Source organism: Euprymna scolopes, chromosome 41 (assembly GCF_053919585.1).
Source record: "Euprymna scolopes isolate OS-2025 chromosome 41, ASM5391958v1, whole genome shotgun sequence".
Classification (NCBI taxonomy): Eukaryota; Metazoa; Mollusca; class Cephalopoda; order Sepiida; family Sepiolidae; genus Euprymna; species Euprymna scolopes.
Genome location: NC_136522.1, coordinates 3,040,001 through 3,062,500, shown reverse-complemented (window position 1 = coordinate 3,062,500; position 22,500 = coordinate 3,040,001). Strand labels below are relative to the sequence as shown.

General features: G+C 36.4%; 1 protein-coding gene across 1 annotated transcript in view; it reads right to left on the bottom strand.

Moving 5' to 3' along the window:
• The window catches only part of LOC145266305 (uncharacterized), a 348,896-nt gene that overhangs the window by 22 nt on the left and 326,374 nt on the right, over positions 1-22,500 (bottom strand). The window contains exon 2 of the mRNA XM_080121855.1: positions 1-423. This exon is cut by the window's left edge and continues 22 nt beyond it. Within this exon, the coding sequence (XP_079977981.1) occupies positions 221-423 (203 nt within the window). The 3' untranslated portion in view covers positions 1-220. The remainder of the gene's footprint in view (positions 424-22,500) is intronic.

Below are 22,500 nucleotides of genomic sequence, written 5' to 3'. Positions count from 1 at the left end.
ATTTAAATAATTTACGCAGAAGACATTAATGCTCGACGTCTCGCCCATTTTCAAGTGTACATAACTGTTTTCACTCTTGAAAAAAGCCCGCGAAACGTCGATCATTAAGGTCTTTTACCTCCATTTTTATTTTTTATATTTATGTTGAAAGCATGGACTTGAGGTTGAAGCGCTAACAGCGACGTCTTATCATGTGTGGCACATGTCATTGTGATGAGAATCAAATCAGTTTGTCATAAATGACACCTTTTATCATAGTCTTCAGCAGGCGATACCGTTGCATCATGGCGTAGCGCTTCGATTCCTCGTACAAGTCTTCGAGTTGCTGTACGAGATCGGCAATTATGGACAGCTTGCGACGATAGTTCTTTATCTGCTCCGATAAGAGAGTGTTTTCTTCGATCAGTTCCTGGCGAGTCATTTCTGGAAGTGAAGAAGCAAAACTGATTTAATTCCATATCATTTTTATAATAATTACTTGGTAAATGCAAAGATCAACGTTCTAAAGAGCTATTCGCATTATTAAGATGAGGATAAGAGCCAACAATAAATAAATAAATAAATAAATAAATAAAAAATGCTCATCTCAAAAACCATTCCAATTAATTAAATAATAATACACATAATTCGGTACGGACTCGACAATGAAAGATCAGATAATAAATAAACGTGGATTTATAAGACCAAGGAATCCAACCTTGATCGCCCTTCAGGACCCGTGGCGCAGTGGATAGAGACGTTAAATCTCTACGGTTCCAAGTGAGCATTGTCTGAAGAGAGCGGTTTCAATCCTATCCAAAGCCGGCCAGAGGCTTACTTACATCCCAGATGAGTATTGGCTGAAGAGAGCTTGATATATGCATCTAAACGGTCTCTAATTATCGGGTTTGAAATCGACTGTACCAATGACTTACCTCATCTAAAACTTTCTGTAAACATATATATATATATATATATATATATATATATATATATGTTTAAAGAAAAATAGAAAAAACCGAATGAAATTATTAAAAAAATCAACGTTTCGTCCTTATTTCAGAGGACATCGTTGATTTTTTAATAATTTCATTCGGTTTTTTCTATTTTTCTTTAAACATAACGTCAACCACCGCTGGTAGTTTTCATTCCTTATACATATATATATATATATATATATATATATATATATATATATATATATATATATTATATATATATATATATATATAGAGAGAGAGAGAGAGAGAGAGAGAGAGCTATGTGTGTGTGTGTAACAGAGCGCGAACGCATATATGCAGCATCTGTATGCAAATGACCAAACCGTTTTTGAAGTAACGTGATAGCGAGAAAAAAGAAAAACAACTACAAAAAAAAGAAAGAAAACCGTGGAACGAGAAGGACGGAAACAATCGTGTTACACCCGTCGTTCAAGGGAGATAGGAAAAAAACGTATCCTAAACATGGCCGTACAAAGACGGAGTACCACGTGTTCGACAAGACATAGTCTTGTTAAACATATTGGAGTACGAGAAGCATTTTAAACAAGAGACAAGGCGTTTTTCTGGAAGTACCTGTAAATAAATGTCTGTTGTTTCAATTAAAACAAGTGAAGCATGCATGTAACTTTACGGACACCCTGTATATATATATATATATATATATATATATATATATATATATATATATATATATATATAGAAAGAGAGAGAGAGAGAATAAATGCTATATTCCAAAATTCATGATGTTGACCATCTTATAATTTATTCCTTGTATATTATTATTTATCTTATAATTTATTCCTTGTATTCAGTGGGTGGACATATACAATTCTTGACAGTATCTGTTTCGTAGCGCAAAATCAACCACTTAATTCTTATATCAATCAGTGAATCTATTTTGCCCTTAACTCATCAGAAGAAATAGCAACAATCAATCCGTCAAAAGGAAAAATGTGATTTGACATGATTAAAATCCGAAAATTGGAAGAGAAGCTGCAAATACCTTTTTTATTTTTCCATTACGCCATATTGAATTGATTGATATAAGAATATAAATATAAGTGATTGATTTTGCGCTACGAAACAGATACTGTCAAATATAGATGTCAACTGAATACAAGAAATAAATTATAAGAAAGTCAATATCATGAATTTTGGAACATAACTTTTTGTCATTTATTCTTTATATTGCTCTGTAATTACATTGAGCTTCTTAAATGAAGATTGATATATATATATATAATAAGAAAATATATTTCTACATAAATATATATGCACTTTCGTATAAATAATTGAATTCATTCAAAAGTATCGCTAACAAAAACAAATAAATAACCTCTACATAAAACGCGATACATCCAGCAGTCACGCGAGTAGTTTGGAAATATTGTACGATTATAAATATCTCAAGTATCAATAATCCTTATACACTGTGAAATTTACTTTATGTAAGAAAACTAAAGAGGGGTGAAAAACATATGAAAAATATTTGGAATCAAGTCTCCCCTTGCTGTTATTTCAGATCCTTTGAATTTTGTCTAGCAGAACGGAAACCATATTGCCTGTCACAAAGAAGGTTAATTTTGCTGAGGTGGTTGACTACTTTTCTATTTAACACAGGTTCAAGTAACTTACTCATGACGCACAGGAGACTTATTGGTCTTTGCTGAGAGGGAGATGACCGATCACACGAATTCTTAAATACAGGGTATACCAATGACATTTTCCAGGGTGTTGGGAAGCAATTCTCTTTAAAATAACACTTAAAAAGCTTTGCAAGTATGGGAGCCAGTTCTGGTTGGAGCTTTTTGAGCACTATAATTGGAATGCCCTCGCGGCCATTTGCTTTACTGGAATCAAGGTTTTTGATTAGCTTGGCAACATCATGCACAGATATTTATATGTCGCATATCGTGTTTTCTGATACAGAAGGTCATAAAAGTCGGCACAGCCGTTTCCGAGTCGATAAGAAACGAACTCTCACACACACACACACACACACACACACACACACACACACACACACACACACAGACCAGGATGAAGTTTCTTTTAGTAGAGATATCGATTTTCTTCCTTCTCTCCAATATCACTGCACAGTTTAAAAATAGTTTTTCTATCCTGTCATACGCAATTGTGTCCGTTCTTTAATTCTTGCATTTCTGTTTTGGTTTTGGATTAAGATTTCTCCGAGTATAAGTAATGGCACACGTCTCTTTAATCTTTTAGATTATCAAACGGTAGACCGTATAGAAGTGAAGTTTCTTGGATTATCAAAAATCGTGCGTTGAATTCACAAATCAAGAGTCAAAACGTCTAAACACATCGGAAATTCTTTAACAAAAAAAAAAACAACAAAAAAAAACAACAACTTATATAGCAGGGTTCAAGGCGTTGTCCCGTCATAAAATACGCTTAAATACGATATTTTAATTTATGCAGATTTTCGTATTTATTATTACAAAGCCAATTCTCTATAGATTATTATATTGTACCTAATATGATAATTTAAAAAGTAAAAACTTATGACTTAGGTACCATCAGCTAGAATCAAAATCGAAACATTTAGCGCACCAACTGCAGTCGTTATTGTTTGAGCTATCATCAGATGAATAAACTTGGCTACAAATATATTTTAAGACCCCTTTCTTTGAGTAGAGCACTGTCGTAATGAATCTCACCTGCTACTTAATTGGCTGAAAAATGTGAGGCTCGCTGTTTGTTTATAAATAAAGGGGTTTGAGCTCTATAAAAGTGGTGGACGAATGTTTGTTTAAAATAGACATTTGGCGAGGTTATTTGCGGGCACCGCCTCCGTGGGTCGATCGGTAGAACTGCTGACTATCAACGCGATAGTTCTAGGTTCAATCCTCGGCTTTGGAGAGGTGCTAGTCTAGCGGCACTGATGAGTTGTGATACAACGAAACAGGACTGTATGTCGATGACTTCATATATATATATATATATATATATATATATATATATATATATATATATATATATGTATGTAATATTTATTACGACACTATATATACATATTTCAAGGTCGTACCAGTGGTTTTGATTGCGCTGAATCAACCATAAGAGATTGGAAAGAGTCAGCGCCAATTCATCAGCGACATTGAAAAACTGAAACAATGCAAAGTGAACGGAGAAAAAAAAAAAGTTAAACGAGGGTTTAAGACTAAGAGTTTCAAATTAAAAAAAATAACTTAGTAATCGACGCCAATAGATTATGATTATGGAAGGAAAGGAAGCACGTGTGTATGTATGTGTATGTGTGTGTGTGTGTGTGAGAGAGAAAAAAGAGGTAGAGAGTGTGTGCGCGCGTGTGTGCGCCCACGCGTGTGTATATATATATGTATGTTTTTCTCTGTTTTTTCGATTTGCATTGTTTCAGTTTTTCAATGTCGTTAAAGAATTTGCGCTGACTCTTTCCAACCTCTTATGGTTGATTCCGCGCAATGAAACCACTGGTACGACCTTGGAATATGTATATATAGTGTCGTAATAAATATTGTATCTTCAGCTCTCACATCCACGATCGAGCACTTTATTGGCTTTTTTCATCTCTTCCTGACACGATATATAAATATATATATATATATATATATATATATATATATATATATATATATATATACTAGCAAAAGAACCCGTCGTTGACTGGGTTCAAAAACAGCCTACGGAAAATGGACTCTGATTTATGAAAGTATGATAGGTTACGAAAAGGAAGAGTTGTAAAGGGATAGCTTCGAATTCGGGGGTATCAAAACCAAAGCAAAATATGATAAAAGTAAAAATAAAATAGATAAACCCCATAATTTATTATATCATACCTGTTCACACTGAAACACTTATCACAATATTCTGTGGATCTATATTAAAAAACCTTTTTAAACTTTGTGACATATTTCCATTCTATGGAGGTTAGGCGCAAACGAACACTCCATAATTTTATTATACCATATTTCTCCAAACTGAAACATAATTATCAAAGTATACTTACGCAGATAGATATGAAAAGTCTTTATTAAAGTTTGTGCTTATTTCCATTCTATGGAGGCCAGGCGCGAACGCAGACCCCACAATTTTATCATACTATCCCTATTTAAGTTAAAACATACTTATCAAAGTATTATTATGTATATCTATATCAGAAAACTTGTAAACGTTTTTTTTTTATTTTAAAATTTTTAATTTCCATCCTTTGTGGACCAGGCGCGAACGCAGACCCCACAATATGAACCACCGTTCTGCAGGATCAAACATACCCATTTCTGTGTCTCGATACATCTTCTATCATTGTATGTAATCAGTTTTTTAAAATTGTCAATATAGGAGCCTATTCGTGACCCCCCCCACACACACACAGCTTTATATTATAGATATATATATATACTAGAAAAATTACCTGTCGTTGACTGGGTTAAAAAACAATCTTAAAAACTGGTTGGTTGGTTGGTTGGTTGGTTGTTTTTGTTTTACGGCATATCAACCTTTTTCAGCTTATTTAATGCCGAATCTAGTTATTTTGAGGAACGATTTTTAATAGAGTATATATTTTTTTAAAAGTCATATTCTATTTAACCCATAGTTGGGACACTAACTACCTAACTACCACTCCGGGTCAGAGTGGACTATGGAGCAATGACAATTAAAGGGTGGCTCCACACTCCCCAAGGCCCGCAAGGTGGGGCCTCACCATCGGATATAGTTTAAGGTCATATCCAGGACCTTAAAAAACTGGACTGACTTATGAAAGTATGAGAGGTTATAAAAAGAGGGTGCAGGTGTTAAGAGAAAACTTTTGGGGTAACAAAAACAAATCAACCCCCTCGAACGAACATGAGAGGGCAGTAATGGTAATTTTTATAGACACAAATGTATGAACACTAATTAGGGTTTCCCATTATAAGTGACCCCTATGGAACCCCACCTCTGTTGTTATGAGAGAGCGATATAATCTGTGAAAATCCCCCCTTCCGTGTTGAGATTATTATCGCAAGTTTGTGTAGCCCTACATCAAACGGTGTGAGCGTGCACAGGGTTCCCAGTTATAAATGACAACCCCCTATTCCTTACCCTCGTTGGTGAGGGTGAGCGGTGTCAACCGTCCAAACCTTCCCCTGCACATGGTAGTTTTTCCTGCCGAATTTGGTAGCTCTACATGAAACGCTTTGAGCATGCATAGGGTTCCACAGATGGGCTATTCTAGGAAATAAACTTGGAATTTCTGTTTAGTTTCGGCCACAGATAGAAAGTAAGGGATTGTTGATAGCGGTTGTAGCTAGACGAGTGCTTGTTGCGAGTGTTTGGCAGGATGCATAGATTAAAGCTTAGTCGAGCACTTCTATGAAAATATCGATAGAGCAGAGAAAGACTAGCAACGTCTCCTCTGTGGATAAGGTAGTTAGAGAGAAGCTAGGGCATCAGCCACTAGATTTAGGTGGTTTTGTATTCTTTCAAGACAGGACATTTTTTGTTGTTTTTTTTTTACTATTTTCACTCCAGGCAAGGCATACTGCCACTTAGAATGTAGGGTGTAACAATTAGAAATCATGTATAACACTGTGGGGAGTTGAGCAGCGATATATCTGTTTACATTACATTTAATCTGTTGCACGTTTGTAAAGTCTGAGAAACAGGAACCAGGAAGGGAATCTCAAAGTCTAGTAGTCCAGCGGAAGAAACTATTAGAGTAGAAGGCTTCCCGGCATCTACGGACCTCAACAGTGAAGAAGTGGGATTTTCGCCGAGGGGATACAAGTGCTGTGAGTTCATCAGAACACATTCCATACAAGTACATATAAAACAGGCACGTGGATGCGACATTGAAGTGATGGAACTGCGGTTGGAGCTTGGTCGGCAGTGTCGGACCTATTAGATTTGAGACTTATTATTTTAAGCTTGTCTAAGAGCGAGAATATAGTGGTCGATGAATCAGCCTAGATGTGGCAACAGTGCTCCGTGCACAGGCGGATTGTGGCTTTGTAGAAATATAGCTGAAATATTGGGATTGCGCAATCCTTGTTTCGCAATTACAGGCGCGGCTGCCCTTACAGGGGTATCCCTTGTTTCTCGAGATTGAGCGGAGGCATCGCATCGTAGAGGTATAGTAGATTTAGTAACTCCCCCCCCCCCGCCAAACTTTCACAAGAAACACTCGTCTAGCTGTAAACACTATCAATAATTCCCCCCACTTTTTGTCTGTGCCTAAACCTAAACGTAGATTCCATGAACAAAGCTTCTTTCTTAGAACTGCACGCCTGTGGAATTGTCTTCCGTTTTCCTGCTTTTCCGACTGACTACAATGGCCTTTTGGTCAAGATCAAAGTGTAGTATCTGTTCTCCAGATGCTGCAAGCTAAGACTAGCTATGACTAGCTATGACTAGCAAAGACCAGATGTGGGGGCAACCCCACATGCCTGACCATTAAACAGCTCCCATTTCCCACCTCTCGGGAGCTGGTCCCCTTTTTCCCTTCCCCCTCCCTTCACTCCTCACATTAAAAATCGGCCTTGTGCCTAATTTGCTCGGTGGGGGAGCAAATAAATACCATCTGTTCTCCAGATGCTGCACTTCTATTTCTTGTTCTCTTTCGGTGGAGGAGAAATCTTTCACGACTGAGACAATTTTTATTTTTGTACCTTTTCTCCACGTTAAAAAACGACCCTGGTGCCTAACTCTGTCCCGTGGGGAGGCATAGTAAATAGGTACAATATTGTCGTCTTTAAGTCTAACGTAAACAAGTTCTTGATGGGCCGTTCCATAAAAGTCAACACATTTACTGAATTTCCATTACTAATGATTACTATATTGTCCAATTTCTACTGTACACTCTTTAACCCCTATCCTCGAGTGGCCTCTTGGCCGTTATAATGTGGTGATGCCTGTGTAAACAAAAAAAAAAAAAAAACTTAACGATTATTCGAGCTCAAATCAATTAAGTAAAAAAAAAAACAACAACAACAAAAAGCTGGGCTCTAAACAAATATTCGAATCGCCCAATAAGGAATCAACATAACACCGTTTGTACAACGGGTTACTATGAGTGTCGAGAAACGAGTTTCTGCCGGATATTACGTCCTGACTGAAGTCCACACGCTTTGTGAGCGTTTCTAAAACAAACTGGTGTTTCAAGCTCGTTTGGAATTAATTATCGTCATCTTTGTTCTGTCACGTCCAGAAGTGATCTTTAACCCCAACTCTGACCCTAACCATTTTTTGTGTCCACCTATCCATTCTGAATCCGTTTTACCGGTTGTATCCATTCATTTCCTAGATGTAAATCCAATGAAACTCACGTGGTTATAAATGAGTGCTCAATGCAGGACAGAGCTGGCATATTGTTTGTTTATTATACAAACATTATTGGCTACATATGTGCATACATTTTTGGTCTGATGAAGTGTTGTCCCTGAATTGGCACTCCACTGAAATATGTATGCAAATATGTAACCAATAATGTTTGGATAATAAACAGACTATATATATATATATATATATATATATATATATATATATATATATATATATATATATATATATATCTTTTATATATATATATATATATATATATATATATCTTTTATATGTCTATAAAAGTGAACGTGTCTGTGTACCTGTGTGTCTGTATACATTTCCCTACGAAATAACTCTGTCAACTTTTAGTCTACAGACTCGAAATTAATATATAGGGTACTGAGATTTGGGAAAATCGATGTGATCGGTTTTCGGCCAGAAATTTGGCTGTTAAGGGGGTCAAAGTTCAACGATTTGACTTTTGAGAAATCTACCAAACTCCTCCGACAATTTTGGGTCTAAAAACTTGAAATTTTAGAAATAGGTTCCTTGAACATGGATGTAACTTAATAACTTGAGTTGATCCCCAAACAAATAATTTTAAGGGGTCATAAGGTCAAAGTTAAAAAATTAACCGGTTATTTTTTTGCTCAACATACACCTCCAAATAGCCAGGCAACGCCGGGCACCCATGCTAGTATATATATAAAAGTGAACGTGTCTGTGTGTGTCTGTGTGTGTGTCTGTGGGTGTGTCTGTGTACATTTCCCTACGCAATAACTCTGTCAATTTTTAGTCTACAGACTCGAAATTTGATATACAGGGTACTGAGATTTGGGAAAATCGATGTGATCGGTTGTTGGCCAGAAATTTTGCGATTAAGGGGTCAAAGTTCAACAATTTGATCTTTGAGAACTCTACCAAACTCCTCCGACAATTTTGAGTCTACGCACTTTAAATTTTAGGTATAGGTTCCTTGGACATGGATCTAACTTAATAACTTGATTTAAGCCAAAAACAATAACATTTAATAATAGAGGTCAAAGTTTAAAAAAAATTGACCTCTGCGGTCTCTTCCAAATTACTCAGACAATTTCTGGTCTAAATATTTGAAATTTTACATAAAGGTATTCAGAGATAAGGCAAGCTTTTTCATCAGTTTGGGTCGAAAAGTTTTAGTTACCAATATATAAATGTATGTATGTATGTCTGTTTGCATGTCTGCCTTAAACTTTCAATAGAGGCCACGGATTTTACCAAGATCAGTATCGATTTAAAGTTCGACCTTTCATACGACAATATTTTGTACAGGGGGGGGGTCACTTTTTTCGCCTTAATTTAAAAACAAATGTCGCTTCCGGTTTGGCGGTGGTCGTAGCAGCATAAACGTTAGATTTTACCCGGTTCTTCTCCTCCTTTGCGTTACGGGTTCGAGCCTGCCTTCCTGCTACCAGTTTTTTTTGCTCAACATACACATCAAACACCCGGGCAACGCCGGGCTGAAATGCTAGTATATCTATAAAAGTGAACGTGTCTGCGTGTTTGTGTGTCTGTGTACAGTTTCCTTCGCAATAACTTTGTATACTCGAAATTTGATATACAGGATACTGAGATTTGGGAAAATCGATATGATCGGTTTTCGGCCAAAAATTTGGCTGTAAAGGGGTAAAAATTTAACGATTTGACCTTTGAGAATTCTACCAAACTCCTCCCACAATTTGGAGTCTAAACACTTTTTTTTTTGCTCAGCACACACCTCCAAACACCCGGGCAACGCCGGCCTGAAATGCTAGTATATATATATATATATATATATATATATATATATATATATATAGTCTAAAATACGAAAGATCCAGTTTTATTTGTCGAAGTAGCAGAAAATCGCGCATGTTTGTTTTATCGTTATTTCCGTGGAAAGTGCTCGTCTGAACTCAAATCTCTGCCCCCCCCTCGTCAATCTTTTACGATAAACACTCAGCTAGCTGGAACCACTGTCATTAATTTTCCCCACTCTTTATCTATGCCTAAATCAAAACGTAGATTCCTTGAACAAAGCTTCTTTCTTAGAAGTGCACGCCTGTGGAACTCTCTTCCGTTTGCCTGTTTCCCACCTGACTACAACTTGATGTCTTCAAGTCCAACATAAACAAATTCCTGATGAACCGCCGCCTTAAGTAATACAATGTATCAAATCTCCATTACTAACGATTACTACGATATTGTCCCATTGATCACTGTACACGTAATAACTCTTATCCCCGAGTGGCTTACTCGCCTTTATAAGTGGTGACCTCCACGTAAAATGCGCGCGAAGAGGAAGGCAAAAAAGGAGGAAAAAATGCAACAGGTGCTCGGGCAGAAATGAAATACTGTACCACTTTTTTTTTTTTCAACACCACTCTTTACCCCTCCCCCCCTAGGAGGTCCTTAATACACCTCCACACACCCGGGCAACGCCGGGTATCCCTGCTAGTCATATAAAAAAAAACTAACGTATGTTAGAAAACGATATTGTTTGTTTTTTCACTAACTTAATATTTTTTTGATCTCAGTATAAGTATATTTCTCTCTTTCGTCCTGATTTTTCTTAATAACTCACCACGTTTCATTTCTTCACACTTTCCGAATCCGTACATCACCAAAGACTATCCTCAAACACGATTATCAGTTACACCCATCCCAGACATTTCACCCTTTTCGAGTCGTCAATCCTTAACAACGTTTAATGTTTGAAAGAAAGACTCACGCGGCTGGTAAAAAAAAAAAAAAAAAAATGAAACGGTAACTGATATGTTACCTAGCAACTTCTCTGGTGATTCGACAGGAAGTGCTAATCGATTGCTTTTAGTTAATGTCAGTATTTGTGTTTCCTCTTTTATTAGATAACAGGACTTTTTTAGTGTGAGACTTGACACTCCCAATGCTATGAGACTCTTTGAGACAAGCAAGCTTTCTCTCACAATACGGGATTTGGCTCGCATACGACTAACCAGGAGCAAGGTGTAGTATATGTTCTGATTTTTATCTTTAAGAGGGAGTAATATAAAAAAGAGTCACTAAAAAGAATCTGTAAAACAAATGTTTTTGTGTAGCTTTCTTGCCATAATTATATTTTCACACTATTTATAAGATATACTCCTTGCAAAAGTAAACACTGAAAATATTGTAGTGACTCATAATAGTATATGTAGGTACGTGCAAAATGAATGCCGATGCACAAAATGTATAAACATTTTGATCCCCCCCCCTTTACTTAAAAATTTATCAAAAATCAGGAAATTAACCAATTTTTATGAAATTTTCAGTATTTATCAAATAATGATTTCGGAATACAGGGTGTTTCAAAAGTCTTGGGAACATAAAGATTTTTAATAACTCAAAAACTATTAGGAGTTAAAAAATGAAATTGGTACCGTTGGAAAGGTTAAAGTTTCAAGTTTTGTGGGGAATCTTCAAACTTGCTCAATATGAGCACCATTCGTCACACGGCAGACATCTAGTCGATAGTCCATTTCCTGCCAAACGCGTTCCAGCATCTTGACGTCAATGGTTCCCACAACTGCCGTTATTCGAGCCTTTAGTTCGTCAATATCTCTTGGAAGGGGCGGCACATAGACTTGTTGCTTGACAAAGCCCCAAAGGAAAAAGTCACACGGGCTAAGTTTCCAGTGTGGTGGTGCACCATCTTGTTGAAAAATGAAGTCATCAGATTCTGCTTCTTCCAACTGAGCCATTAACCAGTCTTCCATCATGTTGAGATAGGATTCACCAGTGATAGTTGCCTCTTCAAAGAAGAACGGTCCATAGACACCTTTCTTGGAAATTGCACAAAACACGTTCACTTTTGGTGAATCTCACTCGTGCTCAAGAATTTCATGAGTATTCTCAGTACCCCATATGCGAGTGCTATGCTTGTTAACTTTGCCATTCAGATGGAAGGTCGCCTCATCGCTAAAAACAAGCCGGTCATCAAAGCCGTTATCTTCCAACTTCTCTTGCATTGCAATGCAAAAGTCACGGCGAAGTGGCTTATCAGTGTCCTTCAACTTTTGGACCAACTTGAGCTTGTAAGGTACCATTTGCAGTCGTTTCCTTAAGACACGCCAGACAGTTGCTGGAGCAAGCCGAAGTTCCCTGCTGGCTCTTCTCACTGATTTACGGGGGCTCTGCTGAAAGGCTGTCCGGACTTGCTCAACTGGTAAAAAAAAAAAAAAAAAAAAAAAAAAAATGAAACGGTAACTGATATGTTACCTAGCAACTTCTCTGGTGATTCGACAGGAAGTGCTAATCGATTGCTTTTAGTTAATGTCAGTATTTGTGTTTCCTCTTTTATTAGATAACAGGACTTTTTTAGTGTGAGACTTGACACTCCCAATGCTATGAGACTCTTTGAGACAAGCAAGTTTTCTCTCACAATACGGGATTTGGCTCGCATACGACTAACTAACTCATTTGGACTAGAGAAAATCATGATTTAAATGCGTATGTCTCGTCTAAATAACTAACGATGAATATCTAATATGGCCGACCAGACGTAATCAAAAAGTCAGATCGAGCCTACCGAAAAACGAAATGAGACCAAATTGACAACTTTTTTTTTTTTTTTTTTTTTTTTTTGCTTGAAGTTTGCGCTTTTCGGATTATTTTATGTTTTATTTTTTTTGGTGGATATTTTCTTTGGCCGTTTTTTTTTGGGGGGGGGGGGGTCGGAGATTATAGTTATAGGTAAAAACATTAGAAACACTTCAAACATTGGGTAAGGCACTTAAACCATAAAAAATAACGGTAACATAAGTACATAAGCACCAAAATTATTTTTGTTTTGTTTTGTTTATAAGTTAAATCCGGCTAAAAAAAAAAACAATAATAAAAATAAAAAAATAATCTGAAACCCGCAAAGTTCAAACCAAATTGAAATTTTTATTTGTTACGTTTGAATAAAATATAATTATTAAAGCAAAAACAGTCGTGTTCTCGTCGAGTAAGTTTTTTTATTCAAGAAAATAAAAGTTACTCATTTTTGTTTACAAGTTCTACTAATCTGGACTTGCACCAATTTTGTTATTAATAATTACCTATAACTATAATCTCTGGCAAAAAAAAAACCCTACTCCTTCACAAGCAAAAAAAAAAAAAAAAAAAAAAACGGCAAAAAAAAATCCAAGAAAATAAAACATAAAATAATCCGAAAAGCGCAAAGTAAAAAAAAAAAAAGTTGTCAATTTAGTCTCATTTCATTTTCTCGTACGCTCGATCTGACTTTTTGATCACCCGTCTGGTCGGCCATATTAGATATTCATCATTAGTTATTTAGACGAGACATACGCATTTAAATCATGATTTTCTCTAGTCCAGATGAGTTCAGTAAATAAACTTTTAACCCGAAATGACCCCTAATGTACTAATGTATAACATAAGACACAGAAAAGAAACATTTATAATGCGTACACAGCTTTATTTTCTCATAGAACCACCGTACGCTTTCAATGGATATTACCGGATTCATTATATTCCGAAATCATTATTTGATAAATACTGAAAATTTCATAAAAATTGGTTAATTTCCTGATTTTTGATAAATTTTTAAGTAAAGGGGGGGGGATCAAAATGTTTATACATTTTGTGCATCGGCATTCATTTTGCACGTACCTACATATACTATTATGAGTCACTACAATATTTTCAGTGTTTACTTTTGCAAGGAGTATATCTTATAAATAGTGTGAAAATATAATTATGGCAAGAAAGCTACACAAAAACATGTTTTACAGATTCTTTTTAGTGACTCTTTTTTATATTACTCCCTCTTAAAGATAAGAATCAGAACATATACTACACCTTACTCCTGGTTAGTCGTATGCGAGCCAAATCCCGTATTGTGAGAGAAAGCTTGCTTGTCTCAAAGAGTCTCATAGCATTGAAAATATAATTATTGCAAGGAAGCTTTATTTTCTCATATAACCACCGTGCGTTCTCAATGGATATTACCATGAATCCATAACTTCTATTTCAATCAAAGTGGAAATGTAATAATTTGTTTAATCAAAAAATACCTTTACTGAAGTTATGGTTTTCCGTAGTAAAAAAAAAAAAAAAAAAAAAAAAAAAAGGAATAAATTGTCAATTGTGAGTAATAAAAAAGAAAAAAAAGATTTCAGGAGTTCGTAATAATGAATTCGATATAAATCGAAGAAAAAAATAATTTCTCGAACTATCGATATTACCATTAAATTAAGCATTGTTTATTTAATATTTTCACACAAAAGAATTATTATTGCAAAAAATATTTCTACATTTTTTTAGATTACGGGTTTCGCATTATTTTTATACGGAAATTTTAATATTTTCCTTGCTTTAATGAACGTGAATCTTTCGGCGTAACAAAATGTTTATATAATAAATAACACGAAAAAAAATGTTGTAATTAAAAACCAATAACACAGAAAAATAATACAATTAAAAAATGAAAAAAAAATATACAAACGTTCACGATAGGAATGTACGGATGCACGGCAGAGGAAAAAAAACCAGCACTCCCTACCTCCTTATAACTACCTGACGTCATTTTCAGACAGACTTTCTGGAATTTTGGGCTTAAGTAGAATCTACACGTAGATGACTTCGTTTGTTTTTACTTATACGAAGCTAGAATGTCTCGTTTTTGAAGGGGTGTTAATTAATCTATTTTTTGGGACAAAAAAGGTTTTTTTTTTAATCCAATATCTTAAGACATTAATTTACTACTTATCTTCGAAAACTAATTTTCATCTTTCAAAAGATTTCTACAATGAATTTATTTAATTTCCAAATTTAGTTGAATTTCTGTTATAGTTCAGAAATTGCCACAAGAAGAACAGAACAACGGATAACAGTTTAAAGCGTGTATTACATGAAAACAACGGAAAGATTATAAACGAAAAGTGTTGGTGATTCAACGAGCATGCGAGGGTCACTCTGGAATTAGATCCCTTCCTGGGATCGCCATGAGTTATAGTTTATATGGACGATGGATTAATTCATTTCGAGGGTGGTTCCCCCCCCCCACACACACCTTCCCAAACTAATTTCTCCGGGTGTGAAATCAGTATAATTTTTTTTATGGGGGGGGGGGCAGACCGGCAAGGGGTCTGTGTGCTTCCCTTTTCTACCGGAGCGTCTTGGTTCTGACATGCCTTTTGGAGGTTCCACATGAAAACAGTCGGATACTGCATCAATTGCCTCTCTGCATTCCTGTGGTGGTTCCTTTTGATCCTCAGAGATGTGTTTCCTTATTTGGTTCAGGTGCCTCTTATGTTCGAATTTTGGGCCCTGAATGATGTATGTAACATGGCCGACTCTTCGTAAGATCGTGCCCTGTTCCTAAAAGGAAACGTTATTCTTACAATGTTTAAAATATACTTTATCTCCGCGGTTAAACCGTTTTGTTGGCATTGTAGTGGTTCTGTATTGTATTTTATGTTTTGGCAGAGGTTTATCAAATATTGATTTTATTCTCCGCCCAAACATGATTTCAGTTGGGGATCTGGCATCTGGTTTGTTCGGATTTTTCTTTATTCTATACATCTGCAGAAATTGCAGGAGGCCTTTTCTGTCGGTGTGACGCACGCCTTCTTTAACGCCCTTTTTAGCGTGTCGACGAAGCGTTCGGCCTGGCCGTTACTCCTGGGATGGTACTGGTGATTCGTAATATGCTTAACTCGGTACGTCTCGCATAACTCTCTGAACTCTGCCGAGATGAACTGGGTAGCGTTGTCGCTGACCAGACAATCCACAACTTCAAAACAGACAAACAACTGTAATAAAAAAAATTCGTCGTCGTTACCGTGGTCGGTTTTTTTGCATCTCAGGACCTCTGGCCATTACAAGTAGCTGTCTAGGTAGTTAAAATCCTATACTGGTCCCGCGTAGCCAATATGGATCCTCTCCCAGAGTCCGGGATTCGAAAGCGATTGGCTGTTTTGAACCATCTGGTATCCTATGTAACATGTAGGAGCCAAAGGCATATTGGCTAGCGTCGCTAGCCACTATTATATCCAACGCCGGTTTAAAGGAGCTAGGATCAGCTTTGAAGTAATTTTTTTTATTTCTTGGAATGATGTCTGGCAATCCACTGTCTGGCAATCCTCTGTCTGGCAATCCGCTGTCTGGAAATCCTCTGTCTGGCAATCCTCTGTTTGGCAATCCTCTGTCTAGCAATCCTCTGTCTGGCAATCCGCTGTCTGGAAATCCTCTGTCTGGCAATCCTCTGTTTGGAAATCCTCTGTCTAGCAATCCGCTGTCTGGCAATCGGCTGTCTGGCAAGCATCTGCCTCGCAATCCCTTGTCCACTCCCAAGTTTATCCTTCTTTAATAATTAATTAAAGGCTGCACGCAATTTGTGCATGTTGCCGATAAACCCTTGGTAATAATTTGCCAAGCCTAAAAAGCTTTGTAATTTTGCTGTTTTCCGGTGTCGACATTTCTCTAATAGTGGTCGCCCTGCTTGGGTCCGAGCGTCTGCCATTTTTATCAATGACACGTCCTAGGTACTTGATTTTTTGTAAAAAGAATTCACACTTGTCTTCTTTGATCTTAAACCCATGATTTTGTATTTGATTGAATATTTGTCTGATATGGTTTGTGTGTTCCTCCCTGCTTTTGCTCGCTATAATGATGTCATCTAAATATGAGATGGTATTGTCTAGGTCACCCATCATGGTATCCATGACTTGCTGGAATATCGCGGGTGCTACCTTGACCTCAAATTCGAGCCTTTCGTATCTGAACAAACCCTAATGCGTATGAATACAGAGGAGGTTAACGCTTTTGTTGTTTACAGGAATTTGTAAGTAAGCGTCGCTCAGGTCGAGCTTAGAGAAAAACGGTCCATTTAATTTCGTGAACACATCCTCTGGGCTGGCTAATGGATAGTGAAAGTCTTCTAACGACCCGTTGAGTCCGGTCGGGAAGTCAGCGCAAACGCGGATTTCACGGACCTTTTTTTACGTAGACTGGTGGAGCAGCCCACTCAGTATATTCTATTTTAACCAGAATGCCGATGTCTTCCAATTTATCCAGTTCCTGATTTTTGTTTAGGTATGCGAACGGAACGTTATATCTTTTTTAAACACCGGTTTTGTGCCCAGTTTCAGCTTAAAATCCGCGGCAATTTTTGCGCATCTCCCAAGGCCAGGAGAAAATACATCTTGGAATTCTTTTTTAAAACTAGTTATAAGTTTCTCAGTTTCCACTGGACGGGTTTCTATTTTTTTGCAAAATGTGGATATAGGAAGATCCCACAGATGAAACTCATCCATGCTGTCGAAATCGAACAGGTCTTCACTATTTTTTAATACATACATTTTAAGTTTTTTCGCTTTTTCCAGCAAGATGACATTGGTGATTAATTTTGTATTATTGACGGCCGTCGCCGTTCTGTTGGTTCTTAGCGTAGTCGGTTTTCGTAATTTCTTCCACGTTTTGAAATTTATTATTGAAAGATTCGACCCACTGTCTAATTGAAATTTAATATCCTTGCCGAGAATTTGGCAGTTACGTATTTGCATAGGTTTTCATCTACGACGTCTCTAGTTCTTGTTTCACGTACACGCCTTTTGTTCTGATTTTTTCTGCAGAAAGAAATTTTAAGTTCGATTTTATTACATACAAGGCATCGTTTTGTTGAGAATGGCCAATCCTTGATCCAGTGTTTTCCACCACATCTGAGGCAAGGGCCCGATGCTTTTGGGGTTTTTCTGACTGTTGGGGGTAATTTTCTGTGTACCGTCTCGATGGTTTTTTCTTAGTTATTTTTTTTATATTTGCGATGCCTGCTTCGATATTTATCGCATATTTTTTTTTATTATTATTTTCACTTTTTGACAATCCTCAGACAATTTTTGCAGTGTTAAGTTCGGTTCGTTTTCTAACTTCGTAAGAACTCTGCGCCTGATTTCCGCATCTTTTTCCGAGGTTAAACCTTGTGCATAAGGCATTTAAAATTGTCTGCTTGTAATTCAGACAACTTAAACTCATCACAATGCTTGTTCACTACTGCTACATATGTGGCAAAGTCGTCATTATCGTATTTTGTCATATTCAAACATTTCCATCGCTTATAAAAAAAAGAGACGTTTTCGGGGAGAACAGTTCTGTTAACAGATTTACCGTCTCATTGAACGAAAAATCTGCGGTTTTCCGGGGCAAGATGTAATCCACGAATTTGTCATGTTCAGCCATTTCAAGTTTTAATAGCAGCAGTCTGGTCTTCTGGTCAGACCAGTTACCGCAGACGATATTGAAAAATTTTTCATATCTTCTGAAATAAGTTGTGAATGATTTTTCATCTTCTTCATACTTAAAATTATCTATTGCAGACCATATTGTATTTTGAGAAAAAAGCTGAATTACTTTCTGCGTGCGTGTTATTCTTGAGGATTTGTGCAAGTAGTTCCTCTGTTCGTAATTGACATTCAGCCAACTGTTTGTACTTCGGCCGACTGTTTTTTGTAATTCCGACTGTTGATTCTCTGTACGTTGTTGGCGTTCTGCCAACTATTTATGAGCTTCAGCCGCTTGTTTCTGAAATTTATTTTGTTGGTCCTCTGTACGTTGTTGGAGGCGTACGTTTCAATTTGTAGTTTAGTCGGATGTGCTAACGCTAATTTTAATTCGTCCATTTTGTCTGGTTGGATTTAGCAATTTTAAAACGTTCATTGTTTGGTTAGAAAAACGTTTGTTGTCTGGTTGGATTTGACAAAAACGTTTTGATTTTCTCTCTCAGGATAATAAAACAAGTAAAAAAAATAATCTAGGGAAGCAGTTTATCGTCCAATAAAAAAATCAAGTGTATATTTCCCTTTGGAAAAAATAATAAAGCAAGGATTTACCTTTAGTAAAGAAAAACAGCGACGAACATTATTTTTCAAAGTTAAAATTTACCTTTTAAGTAGCGACGAGGGTCTTTCTTTTTTTCCAACCCCTTTTCAATCCGTACTTACCTGTTTTTTTTTATGGTCAATTAACACAGTTGTTAATCTTATTTTTAAAAAAATTTCCACAGAACCTTCAGTCGTAAGTGCTATGCTGAACACTTTCTTAAGCGTGATAAACATTTGAATCCAACGTTGTTTGTGTTGTCAGAACAGTATTTTAGGCTTATATTTCTCGAATCCAATGTCGTCAGTGTTTCTGGGAACACCGTTAGACCAAAATTAACACCTTATACAGCCTAACATCACAAGAGCATTTGGGAAGTTTTATTACACCACAAGCAGTTAGGTCAGGCATATAAAATCAACGGTATGCTCTTTGATATGACAGGGGCGTGGTCAAAATGAAGGTTTCTATTTAAAGCACAATTGAACTATGACACTTGACTTTTGCATTTTAAACTTTATTAAAATAAATATATAGAATCAACAGTAGGTTATCTACAGGCCAATGTAGACTATACAATATATTCGAAATTAAGTCACTGTGAAAAGGTATGCGAAACTTCCTCCCAATGCACCATGATGTGTCCCCAACTAGAGCAGCCAATCAATTAATTTGATAAAAAATTGGCGATTTCACCGATTTCGATGACAATGAAAATATGACCCATCGAAGAATTAATCATTGTTTTCCTTCAAATTAGTACGTAATAACATAGAAAGATCGACCTCTTTCCCCTCCATAAAATGTGTACCACATGACTTCTGTAGAACGAATAATTATTTTTAAATTTGACGTATTATTTATTCGGTGCAACGCCGACCAAGAATATTCCAACTTGTGGGCGTTTGTTTTGTAGTTTTTAACGTTTAGCTAGACAGATATACATACCCACAGACTCATCGATTGAGAGCCCAAACTACCTAATATCTGGATGCCCAATCTTATTGGCAGATGGTCTTTACACTGTCCGACACAAAAAATATGTAAATGACTCCATTGCGGAGAAATGCAGCTTGACAGACCGTCAAACGTCTGGGAACATGAACCATAACTGATAACATTAAACGGAAAAGTGACCGTGTTCTATGACAAAGCCATACATGCAAGCAGATACATAAAAGACAAGGCAATCAAGCCAGATATTGTAATATTGAAAAAGCCTGAAAAGAACTGTGCTCATTATCGATGTCACAGTCCCAAATGATTTTGGTCTTAATGGAGCTGAACCGGAAAAGATTCCAAATATCAGGACCTAAAAAAATATCTAAAAACGACATGGTCACTTAAAGAAATAAACATTATATCAGTTATGATAGGAGCAACTGGTTTAATAAGAAAAAAAATCTTCAGAAATACTTGATAACAATCCCTGGAAAACCTAGCTGGCACGAAATACAAATAGCAGCCATAAAGGGAAACAACGTCTATTCTTAAAAGCGCCTCAATATGGAAACGGTGCAGTTCGACGAGGTTAGAGACACCCGGCGTGAATGCTGCAGTTGGTCCCGTTATATATGGACCTAAAAAATAGTCACGAATAAGAGTCATACTGATAGATTTTGATCCAGAAAACAGCACTACTTCAATAGATAGAAGCGTTGAGTCCCTACTGTTCAAGGTGAGCATTGTTTGGTTTATCACAATTACAAGGAACTAGAGACCTCTTCACGTGATAGCAACAACAAAGTGAAGAATGACTTTTCTTAAAAAAAAAAACAACCTCGGATATGAATCAAAATCATAATGAAATCAAGTGTTAGCTCCAGGAGGGGTTAACCCCTTGATGTCTGAAAACTAACTGAAGTAAAATAAAGAAAGGCCCTTCCTTCAGTTTACAACGGTAATAATTTTTTTGTTTAGTAATGGGAGAAGTTCCCTCCAACTTGTTCTTTCATACAAACTCCTGAGAAATGCAGCTTGACAGATCGTCGAACATCTAGGAACATGAACCATCTCCAATAACACCAAACGGAAAACTGACAGTATTCTATGAAAAAGACATGCAGGTGGACAAATACACAAAAGACAAGACTATTAAACCATATATTATAATATGGAACAAGCCGGAAAGAACTGCGCTCATTATCGATGTTACAGTCCTAAATGATTTTGGCCTTAACAGAGCTGAACGGGAAAAGATAACAAAATATCAGGATCTAAAAAATGATCTAAAAACGACATGGTCTCTGAAAGAAATAAACATTATACCAGTTGTGAAAGGAGCAACTGTCCTAATAAAAAAGAATCTTCAGAAATACTTAGAAACAATCCCTGGTTGGTTGGTTGGTTGTTGTTTTTGTTTTACGGCATATCAACCTTTTTCAGGTTATTTAATTCCAAATCTAGTTATTTTGAGGAACGATTTTTAATGGAGTATATATTTTTTTAAAGTCAGATTCTATTAAACCTATAGTTGGGACCCTAACAGGTACTACCGCTCCAGGTCAGAGTGGACCTGGGAGCAATGGAACTAGAAAATGGGGCTATTAAGCCTGACATAGTGATATGGGACAAGAGGGAGAAAGTAGCAACCCTAGTTGAAGTCAGCATCCCTAATGATGCTGGCCTTAACAGAGCAAAGAGGGAGAAAATAACAAAATACCAACGACTTCTGTACGACATGAAATGAAACTGGAATCTTAAGAAGGTATCAATCATGCCAGTCATTATAGAAACAACCGGGCTAATGGAAAAGAATTTCAAAAACTATCTGGCGAATATACCCGATGAACCAAGTGCAAGAGAAATACAAACAATTGCACTTAAAGGGACGGTTAGACTATTAAAAAGATCTCTCGGTTGGAGTAACTAAACTAATGGGAGAATGTTTGGCATCCGATAGAATGCCCCATCCCCAGGAAAACCAAAGTGATAAGACAATTCAAACAAACGACAATTCAAAGAAACGATTGCTTTTTATATAATACGAGATGTAAACAACCCACATCTAATACATTTGTAAAAATCAGAAGAATCCATACATGCTTTCAGCTAAATATCATTCGACGTGTATTGATACAGCAATGTAGATATTAGGTAAATAAAAAAATCTATTCAGTTGGAATGAATTTCTTCATTTGCTTTTTTTTTTTAAATTACATCCGTCTACTCTTCAATATGGCGGATACGAGATGAAACCGATTCAAAGAAGTATAAAAAAAATAGCAAGGAAAAAAAAAAAAGTGAAAATCACATTTTGAATACAGAAAGTGACAGCAGTCTGTCACGTGAGCGATTGTAAATATGTTCTTAAAATTTTAAACTTTTTCTTTTTCTTCTTCTTCTTCTTCTTCTT